The 16,084-nt window shown below is 45.2% G+C and overlaps 2 protein-coding genes across 3 annotated transcripts; both read left to right on the top strand.

Moving 5' to 3' along the window:
• The first annotated feature begins 1,742 nt into the window (after positions 1 to 1,742).
• On the top strand, positions 1,743 to 8,632 carry gpt2 (glutamic pyruvate transaminase (alanine aminotransferase) 2). Its single transcript, XM_076156093.1, has 11 exons — positions 1,743 to 2,205; positions 2,877 to 2,966; positions 4,029 to 4,137; positions 4,513 to 4,646; positions 5,219 to 5,462; positions 5,628 to 5,707; positions 5,867 to 6,003; positions 6,131 to 6,305; positions 6,464 to 6,619; positions 6,697 to 6,809; positions 7,197 to 8,632. The coding sequence occupies exons 1-11, from the start codon at positions 1,918 to 1,920 to the stop codon at positions 7,306 to 7,308; spliced, it is 1,638 nt and encodes a 545-aa protein (XP_076012208.1). The 5' UTR covers positions 1,743 to 1,917; the 3' UTR covers positions 7,309 to 8,632.
• A 405-nt stretch (positions 8,633 to 9,037) lies between these two features.
• Positions 9,038 to 12,368, top strand: mtfmt (mitochondrial methionyl-tRNA formyltransferase). 2 transcript variants are annotated; one of them, XM_076155858.1, is made up of 9 exons: positions 9,038 to 9,409; positions 9,936 to 10,133; positions 10,469 to 10,591; positions 10,690 to 10,792; positions 11,107 to 11,182; positions 11,265 to 11,356; positions 11,507 to 11,585; positions 11,694 to 11,767; positions 12,054 to 12,368. In XM_076155858.1, exons 1-9 carry the CDS (start codon positions 9,207 to 9,209, stop codon positions 12,234 to 12,236), a joined length of 1,131 nt encoding a protein of 376 aa, XP_076011973.1. In that variant the 5' UTR covers positions 9,038 to 9,206; the 3' UTR covers positions 12,237 to 12,368. The 2 variants fall into 2 exon arrangements, with proteins under 2 accessions (XP_076011973.1, XP_076011972.1); XM_076155857.1 differs by having other exon boundaries at positions 9,933 to 10,133.
• Positions 12,369 to 16,084: the final 3,716 nt, after the last annotated feature.

Here is a 16,084-nt window from a genome sequence, read left to right as displayed (position 1 = left end):
TCTCCTCTTCTGTGATCTTTACTGTGTTATACTCCTACCATTCTCCTCTTCATTGTTTTTCCTTTTACAGAGGAAATCCATTGTAACTCTGGCCCAGTGTAGAGCAAGCTGTACAAAAGTTTTTTGATATTCCATCTATTTTTGCAATGATTGGCAGCCAATATTGAGTGGGCGTGGCTTATTCTTCACAGAGTGTCTTAGAACTTGGTGCTGTGAACCTTCTAGCTAAAATATGCAAAATTATATACATGCCTGTGTATCATACACTGTTGCCCATGAAGTTGGAAATTTTATTTATTCCAACTTCGTGGGCAACAGTGAACAAGAATCTTCCCAAACCAGGAGCCACAGCCCCTTAAAATAATAATGTAAACTGTTCTAATCAACACAAGGCAAAAAAAACAAGGATGCTTTGTGATCAGAATGCGAGCCTGCATGACCAGGCCAGCGTAAGTATGCGTGTGCGTGTGTTGATAGTGATCAAATCTGAGTCACAACTTTCTTTTTTTGTTTTTATTGAAGCAAACATTTTACATGACAGTGCGCATACAGTTATAGAATATTTTGGAGATCATTTTTTATACAGATTGGGGGGGCGGGGGGGGGGGAAGGAGAGAGAGAGAGAGAGAGAGAGAGAGAGAGAGAGAGAGAGAGAGAGAGAGAGAGGGGAGGTTGTTTTATTATTATTATTATTATTGTTGTTGTTGTTAAACTGGAGGTTGTGAGTGCACAGTAGTGTGGGCGCAGAGTCCAGGATGGCATCATGTTGATCTCATAGGGTAAATACAGTTTTTACAGGAAGATGTCTACAAATTGCATCATAGGCTGTGGTAAAGAGAAGGAGAGAAGAGAGAAACAAAAAAACAAAACAAAGAGAGGAAATCTTTCTTTATCAAGCAAGTTTGAGGAACCAAACACAGGCAACATTCAAGGTCTTTATTATAAAACAACCCGTAAAACAAGAGTATGCGACAGGGGAAGATACATGTCTCTAGGTCCAGAAGAATGCAACATAATACAAATAGACAGAGGAAGACGTTATAACATAATGAGGGATTCTAAGGAGTGAATGGGAATGAGGAGGAGCAGGGAATTTATGTGTGATGAACTGATTGGTGTATGGCTGGCATGTGACTGGCAGGAGAGGGAAACTGGAATCAAAGAACAAACACACTCAAGAGAACAGAGAGGAGCAGAGACAGGAACAAAGGCTCATCATGGGGAGGCAGTAGCTCAGTGGGTAGAGCTTCCGCTTGGGAATTGAAGGGTCGCTGGTTCGAGTCCCTGCCGAGGTGCCCCTGAGCAAGGCACCTAACCCTTAATTGCTCCCCCCTCTGCGAAGGGTGGTAGTGTAATGCAATGTAAGTGACTTTGGATAAAAGCGTCTGCCAAATGCTCGTGATGATGATGATGTAATGATAATCCATATGTACATGGGACAGCTGGGACTCATTCATGAGATAAAATCCACCCACAAGTTGAAAACATCAATGTAATTAGAGCAATAGCGTCAACAAGAAAAGAGAGTAGAAACTTGTTATTCTAATTATTGCTTTTTCAGGGATGAAGTTCTTCTGAAGTTTTTTTTGAGTGTAAAAAACGATGTCAGTGACCTTACTTGGACGTAATTTCCACGAACATCATTACATTTTGTAACGCTCATGAATCCTCAATGGAAAAGTCAACAGATCAGAAGCGGAAGAGCTTTTTTATTTTGAAGGTTGTAACCGGATGTCTCTTATTTAAACACGGCTAACTTGACCAGGCTGTGATGGCTCATTGAGCCAATTCGGCATATCACGCTGTGGATCCTTTCGGTCACACCAGTGTAACTGTGTCGGTCTGGGTGAACATATTTAATTCGCAATCATCCTAATCGTCTTGGTTGATGAAGTATCGAGGCGATCTGGAGGAAACATGCATCGTCTTCGGTACCTAATAAATCGCCCGCCGGTCGTCCTCCGTCAGATCGAGCGGTCTTATTTATCTCAGCATGCTCGGCTCCAATCCGCGGGCCCGGCGCTTCACTCCGGGCTCAAGCGGTTCAGCACGGCGGAGGCCACGGCCGAGACGGCGGAACCGACCCGGCTTCGAGAGAGGAGCCTGAACATGGCAACGCTCAACCCGCAGGTGAAGGCAGTGGAGTATGCGGTGAGGGGTCCCATCGTCATCAAGGCGGTGGACATCGAGAGGAGGCTGCAGGAGGTTATAACGCACTCTTCATCACTCTCACTAAGTTCTGTTTGCGGGATTTATACAGTACCATCGCCAGACACACATGTGATATCTTTTATTGTTGTGTTTTCTCTTATTAAACGTTTTGCTGTGAGAGCGGCAGATGGCAGAGGCAGTGTTGCATCATCCTCTTCCTCGCTTCATCCAACTAAATACTTAGTTAGACGCAAACAGACGAAGACGAATACCCAGTGACCCGTGTTCGCTCGGGTGTTTGTTGTGCAGGGCTTTGTCTGTTGTCTGCCTTCAAATATCCGTGTTTGTCAGTGTTTCCTGTTTGTGGAAAGTTTGTGTATCTGAATGACCCACACACACGCAGACACACACGCACACATCAAAGCGGGAGAGAGTGAGCAAACCACAGCACACACATGCGTCTATTTACATTCCAGTTGGCATTGTACCATATCTTTGTCAGGTAGGATGCCAATGTACACACACACACACACACACACACACACACACACAGAATTGCGATTAAGATTTGCATTCAAATTAGTCTTTCATGTATGTGTGTGTGGTTGTGTTTAACTGATTCCGGCTGCATTTTCCACATAAAGCAGAGGATTAAAGATTTTCTGTATATTATTTTCTGCTACTGTGGTATGAAGGTGATGATCTTGACTGTCTTCTCTCTGCAGGGCGTGAAGCAGCCCTTCACCGAAGTCATCAAAGCCAACATCGGGGACGCTCACGCCATGGGCCAGCAGCCAATCACCTTCGTCCGTCAGGTGAGGTTTGTAGAGGGAACCGTGCAGATTCAAGCAGTGAGAACGTTTGACTCAGCGTGTCATGTATTCAGGGTGCTACTATGTACAAGATAACTGATTCATTGCTGTCTTTTGACCTCTGAGATCAGAATCAGATCAGGTAGCTTCTTCCTCTGTTGCCCTCATTCATCAGTAGAGGTTAAGCAGTTCACAGTGATCCTTAAGACCTTCTGGAATTATGAAAGATCAATCTAAATACCAGGCTCAGTCTGTAATCAATCCTCCCAGTTTGAGTCTCTAACTCTTCCCCGTCAGTTCACCACAATGACAAAATGCCAGCTCTACTTTTTTTTGCTGGGCTGCTGTGCGGTGCCAGATTCATTTGCCTACCAGGGGCAGAAGGTAAACAAATCCAAGCTGCAGGTTGGAAACTCCTCCCTTTATTTAGATTTTTACTTTGAGTCATCAGCTGCTTAAACGGACTGATGAGTGCCCAGTGTAGATTTCATAAAATAAACCGTAGAACAATAAATTAACTCTTCTTCTATTGCTGCGACTGTAATGATAGGCTTTGTATTGACGGTATAATTTAATATCACATTTAATATCTTCAGTGTATTTCTTTATTTTTTATCATGAAGTTGTCTTTATGAGAAGAATATTTCTTGTTTCATGGTTTCTTGACACGCCTCCATGTTTGTGCCACAACCTGACTGGGAATTCTTCAGGTCAGGCCGCCTTCGTTTCAAAGCTCCAACGATAACAATCCCAGAGTGTGTGCTGAGAATGTGCTTATGTTATCAGTGAGTGACGTCGCTTCAAATGAGGCTTGAGGAGAATGTTGCATATTTCTCAAATAGTTGATTAAAGAGCTTTGTGATGCGCAGAAATATGCTTCACACATTAATATATAATTGGTTTCAACTCTGAGGTATTGAAGCCCATGTTGATCATCACTGCACCGTAATGAATGCTCTCTGTCTTATCATCATGACATGCTCTCATTCCTCATGTCATGATGATAACGTCTCTGCTTGTTGTTGGTGTGTGAACTTGTCTTCCATCTGTGGCGTCTGTCTGCAGGTGGTCGCTCTGTGTTGCTTCCCCGAGCTGATGGACAGTCCGGCTTTCCCCGACGATGCCAAGCAGCGAGCCCAGCGGATCCTCCAGGGCTGTGGAGGACAGAGCCTCGGTGTGTGTGTGTGTGTGTGTGTGTGTGTGTGTGTGTGTGTGTGTGTGTGTGTGTGTGTGTGTCTGCATCAGGCTACACTATTTCAGTCAGCGGTCAAACTGAAGGATATTGGAAGTTTCCATTAAGTAGAGCAGCTCAAGCTTCACACTGAGTAACAACAGGAACACAGTCTGATTTATTCGCAAAACCTTTATTCAAATATAGTGGAGAAATGTTTCGATCTTTGAGAAAAGTATTTCATTTTAAGATCAAAAACAATGGTGGGAACTCAAATGTTGTCTTTTGTGAGTGTGTGTGTGTGTTTGTTTGTTTGTTTGTGTCAGAGTATCTGTGAGGACGTGACGTTTAAAAATAATCTGTTTGTGTGCATGTCAGGCTCGTACAGTGCCAGCCAAGGGGTGGAGTGTATCCGCCGGGACATTGCCGGCTATATCGAGCAGAGGGATCTTGGTGTGTCGGCTGACTGGAACAACATCTACCTCACCACCGGGGCCAGCGACGGCATCATGGTATGACCTGATACTCCTGAATCATGTGTCAAAGAGGTCAAAGGCCTGGAGAAGAACCATCTTAAAAGTTTACCAAACATCACAGACGTTTCAAGTGACGTTCGTAATCTCGACACAAGCCAAGTTAGAACCTGAGGAGTGGAAACAATTTGATCTGGTGTCGTCGTAGGAAACAACGCGGTGTGCGTTGTCATGTGACGCGGTATTGTGATTTCCGACTCTTGGAACGAGTCTGCTAAATATTTCCTTAAGTATCTGCATCCAACAGTGGTGTCAAGGGAGTTACCAGAGATCTTGATACAATATAACATTACATAACAGTATTTATTAGCTAGTTTAGTTATGATTATGATATTTCAAGTATTTGTGAGTCTGTAGTAAGCAGATTGAAGCAACAATTGCATTACTGAAGGTTGAAAATAAAGTGAAGAGAAGATAATACTGCACTAAAACAACTGAATCCTGAATCCAAAATGTAGCAAACACACAGAATGAATGTGCTTTAAATGGCTGAGCTGTGTTCTGCTGCCATTCTGTCATTCTGAGCCTGAATCGTCTCCTCCGTCTCCCAGAGCATCCTGAAGCTGCTGGTGTCGGGCCGCGGCAGCTCCAGGACGGGCGTGATGATTCCCATCCCCCAGTATCCACTGTACTCGGCGGCCATCTCGGAGCTGGAAGCCGTGCAGATCAACTACTACCTGGACGAGGCTAATTGCTGGGCGCTGGACATCGGAGAGCTGCAGCGAGCCTACAGGGCGGCCAAACAGCACTGCCAGCCCAGAGTCCTCTGCATCATCAACCCGGGAAACCCCACAGGTGCAACACCGCTCAAACAACCTTCATCCATCCTTTAGCTTTCAGTCAGTGTGTTTACATGCACTCAGTATACTCTACTGCACAATCGCAGTATGAGTCTGCTTGAATAGATCCATGTACACTCGATTTACACCCCCTCCCCCCAAATCCCACCCTGTTCTCCAGGTCAGCTGCAGAGTAAGAAGTGTGTGGAGGAGGTGCTGCACTTCGCCTATGAGGAGAACCTGTTCGTTATGGCCGATGAGGTAAGATAACATAGCTGGTCAGCGAATATACTGCATGTGTCACCAAGCAGACTGTGTGTATAGATGAATGGCAGCGTGTGTAGATGTTCTGTGCTTGGTCCTCGGGCCAAGCACAGAACATCTACAGAGCACAGACTGATTGATGTTTGGGTTGTGCAGGTTTACCAGGACAATGTTTATGCCCCAGGCAGTCAGTTCCACTCTTTCAAGAAGGTCCTGTACGAGATGGGACCTGAGTACTTCAACAACGTGGAGCTGGCCTCCTTCCACTCCACCTCCAAGGGCTACACTGGAGAGTGAGTGAGCACACACACACACACACACACACACACACACATACACACACAAATAGTTTCAGAATAAGCTTATGGATGTGTCGTGATGTCACCTTCCTCTCCGTCTGTCCCGCTGTGTCCTTGTCAGGTGTGGTTTCCGTGGAGGCTACATGGAGGTGTTGAACATGGATCCAGACGTGACGACCCAGCTGGTGAAGCTCTTATCCGTTCGCCTCTGTCCACCCGTCTCCGGGCAAGCAGCCATGGATGTCATCGTGAATCCTCCACGAGTGCACGAGCCCTCCTACGCACAGTTTACCAAGGTGTGGCAGCGGCGTGTTTTATGTTCTATTGCAAAGATTTGTTCTGCTTTAAATCTGTAGACAGTTTAAGGTAGACAGTGAGGAAAAAGGTTTATTTTGTAATATTTTAATATTCTTATATATACAGCACATTGTGTATTTTGCGTTTTGTTGTCCAGGAGAAGAATTCGGTTCTCGATGCTCTGGCTGAAAAGGCCAAGATGACGGAGGAAACCCTCAACTCGGTGCCAGGAATCAAATGTAACCCAGTGCAGGGAGCCATGTACGCCTTCCCTCAGATCTTCATCCCACCAAGAGCCATTCAGGAGGCTCAGGTCTGTAGACGCGCAGATGTAGACACACAAGATTGATCTGGTGGCAGGTGTGAGATGCTTTTGCTTTCTGTCTGCAGTCTCTGTGCATGGCCCCTGACATGCTGTACTGCCTCAGACTGCTGGAGGAAACTGGCATCTGTGTCGTTCCAGGAAGTGGCTTTGGTCAGAAGGAGGGAACATACCACTTCAGGTGAGAGCTGTTCACTTCCTGCCAGCAAGCACACAGTGTGCATTGGAAAAGGAAAATTCATCATTTAATAACCGACAGTCTTGACAGGCCAGAAGCTGAAAGTGAAAACCTTTCAAATATTTTTATTTCCTGGAATCCGATCTTGTAGGACACAGACTTGATTCCCTATTGTCTAATTTGGTAACGTTTGCTAGATTATAGCTGACTGGCAGCAATGTGGTTTTACTGAGGCTCAATGATCAATAGCTGTTTTTTTTGTACACATTTTACAGTTCAACTTTAAATGAAGTTCCTGATGATTTGACTCTAAATAAGTGCAGATTACCTCATGTCTGTTTTGGGAGGAGTTCAAAGGTAACATGCATCCTGCTTGTGCTCTCTCCTCAGGATGACCATCCTACCAAGAATGGAGAAGCTGAAAATCCTCCTGCATAAAGTGAAGGAATTCCACATCAAATTCCTGGAGGAGTATTCGGCACCGGAAACCACCGAGCATTAGAATCCCGTTGGAAAACCACGACCGACAAACCCTGAGATATGCTTTAAAATCCCCCGACCGATGATGAAGTGGCAGCGTGTGTTAGGTTCACGTTGCTTGAAGGTTACTCTTGTTTTTCAGGACTTAATGCCACAGAAATATTGTGCCTTTCTCCCGGATGATGTACGAAGGACCCTGTAAATATCAAAGTCCTCGAGGAGAGATGCAGAAGCTTGAGGAATAGAAAACGAGCTAAATCTGCTGCCATCTGCCCTCTGACTTGCATCCATTTTCCTTTTTGCTACAATGTAGTAAACATCATTTAGTTTTGTTTGTATATTCTCAAGCCCCTTTTTTATGCTTATTTTAAAACGGTACCTTCAAAGCAGATGAAACACGAAAAACACATCATTGTTATGATGGATTCTACTTTCTTAAATGCTTCGCACATTTGCAATCACATATAAATAAGTTCAACAAAGTTCTACTTATTCATCCACAAACGCATTACATCCTCATTTCCCAAATTCTTAAGTGGAATTACATGTAGGAAATAGTACATATGATAATTATACAAGTAGGATATCATACTAAAAAGCATCAACTCTTAATAGTTATACTAAAGATGATGTATTTATTTACAAATCTGTCATTGCCTTGCATTTGTTCTCACCTCTAAGATTTGACTGACGCGCTGCAATAAGCTGCAAGCAGACTGAACTGGACTCGATTGACTCGTTTGGAGACTTAAAGTACAAAAAGAAACAGAGGACTTCTTTACTTGAAACTATTTATGACTCCCATTTTGGTGCTTGACATGCAGGAAGACCTAAACAGCCAAAGATTCCGTCTCCTCATCTCCTGCTGCCCCGAAATTGCGACGACTGTATGAGCCTTTACCGTGTTCTCAGACTTGAATTTACAGATCCTGATTTTAACCTCTGCCCTCTCAGCTGCCAGCGGCTCCGGTAAATGTCGAAGGTCGCAGTCGGATTGACCTCAGCCATAACTATTACAGACGCTGCTGTGAAGTTACCCACACAGGATGCAGTCTAGACTTCTCAGCACAAGTCTACACTCACACTACAGGGGGCATTGGCTGCATGGTCATTATTTGAACTCCTCATCTGGGTGACTTTATCATTATGAATTAACCCAGTTGTAAATGTTTCAAACCTACAAATCCAGAATTAAGACTGTTAATCTAAAGTTTATTCTGTTTTATCTTTTTGTAAGCCCTCAGATGTCTGTCAGCTTTAATTTGGAAGAAGGAATTCCAGATTTGCTTTAGCTGATGTGATATTCTGTCATCTTTTATACATTAAAGCTTTACAGATCCCATTGACAGAGTTGTGCAGTGATTTTTCAAACCGGTAGAAAAGTGGAAGAAGAAAGGGTGAAAAACAGGAAGCTATTCAGACATTACAGTGGAGAGAGGAGATGATGAGATCAGTAGGGAAGAGTACAAAGGTGGAGAACATAACAGGTTACATTTTCGCTTTAAGATTGACTAAAACTTTACATTAAATAGCTCAGCAGTCATCTGATCTGTGAGAAGGTGAAACTAATGTGTTTAGAGAAAAATAAACAAATAAAATACTGAAGTAGAAGACTTTTTCATTAACAATAGTACTAAAAAAATCGCACATTTGCTTTACTTGCCAGGCGATTCGCAGCAGTTTAAACCTCAGCCCGGTAGGTGGCGGTCAAGGTGTGTGGTCAAGCGCAATCAATCCTCAGAAGAAGAAGAGGCAGGAAGTATGATGGCGGCGCCCGTGACAGTCACTCACTTCGGGGGCAAGCTAGTTTTATAACATTTTATAACGTTTTCTGAAATTCCTCGGACTTGCTATGTGGAAACACTTGCGTGAAATCTCCAAAAGTCTTCACTGTCGCGCTGTCGGAAGTATTAACGTCAAATGTTTCTCTACATGAGGCCGAACGTGCAGACCGCAGTGAGAAGCCTGCGAGCTTTCCACCGGCACTGTAAACAAACATGGCGGCGGCGAGAGGCAGAGACTCGGAGGGGCTGCTGCACGCACGCGGGGCCCCCGTGGAGGGTCCTCTTCTTCGGCTCCGACGACTTCGCGGTGGAGTCCCTGAAGCTCCTGACACGCAGCAGGTGTGTGTGTGTGTGTGTGTGTGAGTGAGTGAGTGAGTGTTAGAGAGAATAGGAGAGAGTGCGTGTGAGAGAGAGAATAGGAGAGAGAGCGTATGAGAGAGAGAATGGGAGAGAGAGAGTGTGTGTGTGTATGAGAGAGAATGGGAGAGAGAGAGAGTGTGTGTGAGAGAGATACTGTGAGAGTGTGTGTGTGTGTGTGTGTGTGTGTGAGAGAGAGAGTGTGTGTGTGAGTGAGTGAGAGAGCGAGTGAGAGAAAGAGTGTGTGTGAGAGAGAGAGAGTGAGTGTGTGAGAGAGAGAGAGAGTGTGTGTGAACTGAACTCAAGCGAGCCTAAAACCTTTTTGCAGACTCGTGTGTTTCCTACACATTTTTCAATTTGCAACTTCAAAATACGTAAAACTAGAATGAATGTTGAACCTTCACATCTCTGTCATCAAGTTTGTCTGACTTCCTGTCACTCTTATTTTGAAATCGGGGCCGGTTTGACTTCCTCCTCGGTGTGACTGACCTCTTCCTTTCATTAGCAGGAGTTCCGGTGAGAAGATAGTGGAGAGACTGGAGGTGGTGGCCTTGTCCAGCAACGTGCCTGTGAGGAGTTTTGCTCAGGAGAACGACCTGCGGGTCCACACCTGGCCCCCCAAGGACGTGGACGGGCGCTTTGACGTGGGCGTGGTGGTCTCCTTCGGCTGTCTGCTCCCAGAGAAACTCATCAGTACATTTCCATAGTGAGAAGGTTTTCACTTCTTCTGTCAGTGTTCTATCTGGGGAGTCTGAGGGACCGATATCTGACCCGGGACCTGAGTCGGTTCCAGTCCATGTGCATATTTGTATACCCTACAAATGAATACGTGAGAACCGTCAGTTCCCCCTTTTTCAGCTCTCACTCCCTCAGACTTTCAGCCAGAAACGTCACTGTTAAAACACAAACCTCAACTGATTCTCATAGATTTGGCTTTTGCAGATCCTTTGCTCATTTTGAGAAACTGCGATCTTCGTGCTTTTACCTACAGTAGATATGTCATTCAGTGTTATTAATAAATGTGTGTGTGTGTGTGTGCAGCGGCATCCTGAACCTTCACCCTAGCCTCCTGCCGAGGTGGCGAGGTCCGGCGCCCATCTTCCACACCATCATGCACGGCGACGCTGTGACAGGCGTGACCATCATGCAGATCTGCGCTCACAGGTAACCAGTAGGGAGAAAAGGAAACGCTCTGTGTGCTCCTTCCTGTTTCCTGTGCTGTTGTGTGATCGACGGATGAATAATGAGCCTTTACGCCGCAGGTTTGATGTGGGCCCCATTCTCAACCAGCAGCTCCATCCGGTTACGGAGAAGTGCACCGCTGAAGAGCTCGGAGCGGCCTTAGCCACCAAGGGTGCAGATCTGGTGAGTCCTCAGAGTCAAACTAAACCAGGAGATCATGCCACTGAAATCTGCACGTTAATGAGCCGCTGCATAGTTAAGAGCCGCTGCCTCCTCGGGCATTAAGGGCTTCTATGTTCACCAAATCACAATAACAAACCACAATTCTCCTTAAGCTCCCAATTCTAAGAGAGATGGAAAAGAATGCTAAGAGGCCAGTAACACACGTTTATGAATGAGGGAACATGTGACACCTTTAATCTGAGGCTGTGTTTATGATGCACTTTAGAGTTAACAGGATGTTCACCCAACACTTTGATTCTTATTTTCTGTCACAGCTCATTGACACCCTGAAGACTCTGTGCCAGAGAATCGCCAATAAAAGGGATCAAAGTCAGACGGGCGTCACATTCGGTACGCCGACCCGAGACATTTACATTCACGCTGAAAACAAAATCAATGGCTCTAACTCACAGCTTCCGCTTCTCTCTGGCAGCCCCCAAAATCAAGAGGTCTCTGAGCTGGATGGTGTGGGAGGAGCAGACCTGCCACCAGATCGACTGCCTGTTCCGCGCCATCGGATCGCGGGTAATTACAACCAAGGCTGGCCCTGAGCTCACATTAAGGCTTTGAGCGTTCATCTGGATATTCTAACTGACCAGTAACGCAGAATGTGTCAATGTGTCTAGTAAGCAGTGTGTTCAGGCCTTTGTCTTTCTTCTGTTTACTTATCTTCAGATCCCTTTACAAACCATCTGGATGGGCCGGACCTTAAAACTCCTGGATTTTGTGGGGAAATGCCACATTTCGTTTTCAGGTAAAGTTGTTGAAAGTGCAGATTTATTAATGTCAACCTTGAAATGACGTCATAGTTGTTGGTCTGTAGCATATGTGTTGATAGAGTCGGACGGCTTTGTGCTTGCAGATGAAAGGAGGACGCCGGTGCCTGGCTCAGTGACTTATCAGAGGGAGTCAAACACCTTGGCTGTCTGCTGTAAGGTCAGTCCAACTTCATTTGTTTACCACTTTAACTTCCAAAGATATTAACAAAACTTAATCTGTCGTTGTTTCAGCGGCACCATCATATTGATTTATGTTTCATTTGTTGTGTAAGTAGTGAGGTCACATGTCTACCAGGTTATGTTACAATGCGGCACTTCACTTCAACGCCTCTCTCTATCTCTCCACACACTGCATATACGCCTGCAAGTCCTTAAACGGGGTGTGAACCCCCACATTGTGTGTCATAGACGGTTAACGTTTGTGTGGTCGTTCTTTGTTCCAGGATGGCTGGGTGGGATTCAAGGCGGTGGTGCTGAAGAAAAGGCTGACAGCAGCAGATTTCTACAACGGCTACCTGCACCAGGAAGTGAAGAGGACGAATCCCCAACACACAACAGAAGGCCTGTTTGTCAGCAAAAAGATACGGCCCAGGAAAGTCAGTGATGCTGTGATGAAATGTCACTAAAGACGCGGCACCGCAGGTTCCAATCATGATACGCTTGTCTGTTTTAAGACATCTGCACGCACGGTATATTTACTGTCAAATTAATGTCATTTAATGTCACAAAATTAAAACCACTATTTATTTCTACAAACATTGCCGAGTGCCTTCATGAGCCTACAGCTGTCTCACGACGTCCTGCATGTATATCTGCACAATATTCTCGTAGCTACTTCACGTTATGGGGCTGCATTACACAAGGTTATAGGAAAACACTTTCTGAGGCGACAGGGAAAATCTTTGCATCTAAATAAACTTGTATTTTGATGGAGGAGCTTCTAGGCTACAACAGCTTCCCTTGATCCATAAGGGTCCATACCAATCCTACCAACCACCACTACGACAACGCTGACTCCTCTGCCACTGATGCAGTTCGGACCTTGATCGATCTGCTTATTCACCGCCTGGCTTTCCATGATGCCACATTCTGCATGAAATTGACAAAAACAGATAGGCGTTCCTGGGTGGAAGCGGACTTGGTGCCCTGTTGGTGAAGCCGCTCCACAGTACCATGTTCGAACCCTCTTAGCCTGACCTACGTCCTCACTCTGCAGCTCCTGTGATGCCAAACGAGTGGATCTGCAAGATGTCCAGAGGTCGACGCCACCACGCCGCCGTCCTCAGCAACGTGAACACACCCGATACACTGATAACTGACCCAACTCTGACTTATTTTGCAGGCGATGAACTGGAAAACCCACGCTGATAGACTGAGCGTAAGTTGAGTCAGTGCTTTCTTTATTGCGTATAAGTATTGATCTGTGTTGTTACTGTCTCAGCACAAAGGTTTTATAGTACATGGCGATGTAGAGCAAACCAATCATTGATATGAAGTCAGACTGGCATGGTAAATAAACACCCATCTATATTGATTGATTACCCAAATCCTGCATTATCCTCCTTTATTATTACTTATTGTCTGCTAATAGGAAACAAACTGCATACTGAAGGTTTATTGGAAGCCTTTTAAATATTTAAGGCTTACAATAAACTTTCAGTAGCATTTTAGCAGGAACTTTTTATGCGACATTTAACTCTAATTAAATTTTTGAACCGTAAGCCATCTTTCCCAGGTTTTCTGACGGCCCTGCCTGTTTTTGCTCAATTTGCTGTCAAAGTTGACTGTAAACACATTTTGTCCACATTTACACTCTCTCCTTAACCTGATGGTGGCGCTATAACAGCAACAGTGAAATTTAGTTTAACTGCATTACATAGAAGGGTAACTTTAATTTGAGTTATTCTGGTTTGAGTTGACAGAGCCCACTGGTCCCCTTCAGTGTGTGTGTTATTGTATTAATTATAGCTCAATAATCCGTGTTTGAAGCCCCCAGAGTCTCTTCTGCATCCAGTCGACCTTTGCAAGTTCACTCTTACACACAGTCAAGCACACATACACATGCGTGAACAAGTGTTACCACAATTGCACCCACTCAGCGGGAAGAGACACACACAGGAGCTGAAACACACCTCATAGGAGGACACTGTCATGCCCCGGTGCCTCCACACACAGGGAGGCAGAGGAGGTTGTTTTTGGCAGCATCCTTTAGGACCGAACCAAAGAATTCTCTTGTTTTGTTGAGGCTTGTGAGGGATAAAGGGAACAAAAAGGAGATGAAGAAAGAGGCGACGCGGGCCAAGGAGGGAGACTAAATGGCTGCTCATGTTGCAGAAGTGCTGAATAGCTCATTTTACAGAAGAGCAAAGAGTTTTATTATCTTATTTATTAGTGGCTGTCAGAGAAACTTCACATTATGGTCCGGGAACTTTTGCTCTGAAGTGTCAGAAACAGAGGCAGAGATTTATAAATAATTAGCTTATAAACTTTATCGTGCAGTCACAACACAACATGCAATAACAACAACAAAATACAAAAAGTGCCTCATTTTCCCTTCCAGCTCCCCACATCTCAGCTCCTAAATGGTGACCCCTCTGTCCTCCTTTGGGACCCAGTGAGGATGTTTATGTTTATATTCACAGACCCCACGCAGGTCATGTTGTCCATTTCAGAAGACACCCTGCTGGCAACACTCAAGCTGGGTCCAGCTCACCAAACAGCACAAGCTTCTCTCTGAGTTCGGTGCAATTAAATCTTCTCACCTCGATTTCTCAAAGGAAAATCTCCTGCCTCCCTATGTTCTGTTCTAAAGCTCGTGCTTTGACGCGTTGGTATTCGGACATCTCCAACTTTCTTTACACTAGTAGCACAAAAACTAAAAACAGACCGACAACCCGCTCTATCAAAGAAGACGACGCACATTTATTCTTTTAACACTGAATCCTGACCTCTACACAGGAGGGAGGAAGAAAGAGTTATTTCAGTGTGTGTGTGTGTGTGTGTGTGTGTGTCCAACTGCATCTCCCTGACGGTCCTGAGGAGGGAAAGAGTTGGAAAGACGCCCAGTCCATCTGCTCGTCACTAGAAGCTTCACTGCTCCATTTTAGTTTGTGTCTCTTATTTCCCTGTTGTCATGTAATCATTTCTTGCAGCCTTTATCACCATGATGCTCCGGTGCAGCTCTGTAGGCGTTTGGATTGGTGTGTGGGATGAGAACGAGGATGAGGATAACATGAAATGGACCAATAGCAAACCTCTCAGCTACACCAACTGCTCTCCAATTGAAAAGAACTATCTCAGGGTAACATCCTGTTAGAGCGAGAGCTTGGCCTGCGCTGATCTGTGTGTGTGTGTGTGTGTGTGTGTGTGTGGTCAAAGAGTGAAGGAAATGGCTCTTAGTCTGTGGCTTGGGATATAAAATAAGCAGATCTATCAAATAAGATGTGTATAAGTGTGTTTGAGTGCTACAGCACATCAGAGGCCAGCTAGGTTCTCTAAGCAAAACTAAATCTGCCATTTTCTCACACTGGCTTTGAGAAAAACCAGGACACCACAGAGCCGATACCAGATCTGTGTGTTGGACGTGCGCCATGACAGATGGACGAGCCTGAGGTGCACAGCAGGAAAAGCAGATATGACCTGAAAGAATCACCTGAAAACATGAAGTGGACACAGAGTTCTACTGTACAACAGCTGGCAAAACACAACCTGAACTCATCCCATGACACTGTTGACCGGTTGCACGTGACGGTGCGGTGGCCGGGGTGGTGATCGGGACCGAGCCCAAATGAAAGGAACAAGAGGAAATATTGTCTGGGCGATGCAACGGAAGTATCCCACTCCCGTTTTCAGACGTATCATGTTGCAGGAGACTGTTCTCATTTATCACAGTATCGATTTGCTTTCTCTCCCCCTTTGCCCTGCTAACACAAGGAAGAAGTGTGTGACCCGAGACAGAACATGATCGTTAATGGGGTTTTTGTGTGTGTCCTCACAGGAAGAGAAGAAAGGCTCCGAGTCACTGTGTACAGTTCTGTCTAATAACCACAACTTCTACCTGACGATGAGACGTGCAGTGAGAGTGTGTGTGTGTGTCTTTGTTTGTCAAAGGCCTCAAGGTAAGACTCCCACTTGGTGGCTTCCTCTTCCTCTTTGGTTCTGCTCTGTCACTGTGTGCCAGTCTGCCCCTGTTTCACGCCGACTCATCTCTCTTCTCTGTGCACAAAGCCAAGTCTCTGACAGGTATTTGTGTTCCCAACACTTTGCCAAGAAGCAGAAACAAGAATACAGTGTGTGTCTCTCCGTGTTTGGAGACATGATCTGTGTTTGCTTCTGGCTCCGCTTCCATTTTTATGATGATATATTTCATGACTCATAACATTTTTGCATGGACCATCACTGCTCTCCTGCTAGTCGTAACTGTAACTGAGAGTATTATGACGATTGTATTTCCATAACTAAGTCGTGCACCATT

This window comes from Genypterus blacodes, unplaced genomic scaffold (genome assembly GCF_046128005.1).
Source record: "Genypterus blacodes isolate CSIRO-AG114 ecotype Tasmania unplaced genomic scaffold, CSIRO-AGI_Gbla_v1 ptg000067l_1, whole genome shotgun sequence".
NCBI lineage: Eukaryota > Metazoa > Chordata > Actinopteri > Ophidiiformes > Ophidiidae > Genypterus > Genypterus blacodes.
Note: the sequence above shows the minus strand (reverse complement) of the source record. Positions and strands in the feature narration are given on the sequence as shown.

Excerpts from the sequence above, each read along its gene's own strand:
- gpt2 (XM_076156093.1), top strand. The coding sequence starts at position 1,918 with ATGCATCGTCTTCGGTACCTAATAAATCGCCCGCCGGTCGTCCTCCGT. Across the intron at positions 5,708-5,866 it reads TGTTCGTTATGGCCGATGAG|GTTTACCAGGACAATGTTTA; the intron begins GTAAGATAACAT and ends TGGGTTGTGCAG. Across the intron at positions 6,620-6,696 it reads GAGCCATTCAGGAGGCTCAG|TCTCTGTGCATGGCCCCTGA; the intron begins GTCTGTAGACGC and ends TTCTGTCTGCAG.
- mtfmt (XM_076155857.1), top strand. The coding sequence starts at position 9,207 with ATGTTTCTCTACATGAGGCCGAACGTGCAGACCGCAGTGAGAAGCCTG. Across the intron at positions 10,793-11,106 it reads CCACCAAGGGTGCAGATCTG|CTCATTGACACCCTGAAGAC; the intron begins GTGAGTCCTCAG and ends TTTCTGTCACAG. Across the intron at positions 11,357-11,506 it reads TCCGCGCCATCGGATCGCGG|ATCCCTTTACAAACCATCTG; the intron begins GTAATTACAACC and ends ACTTATCTTCAG.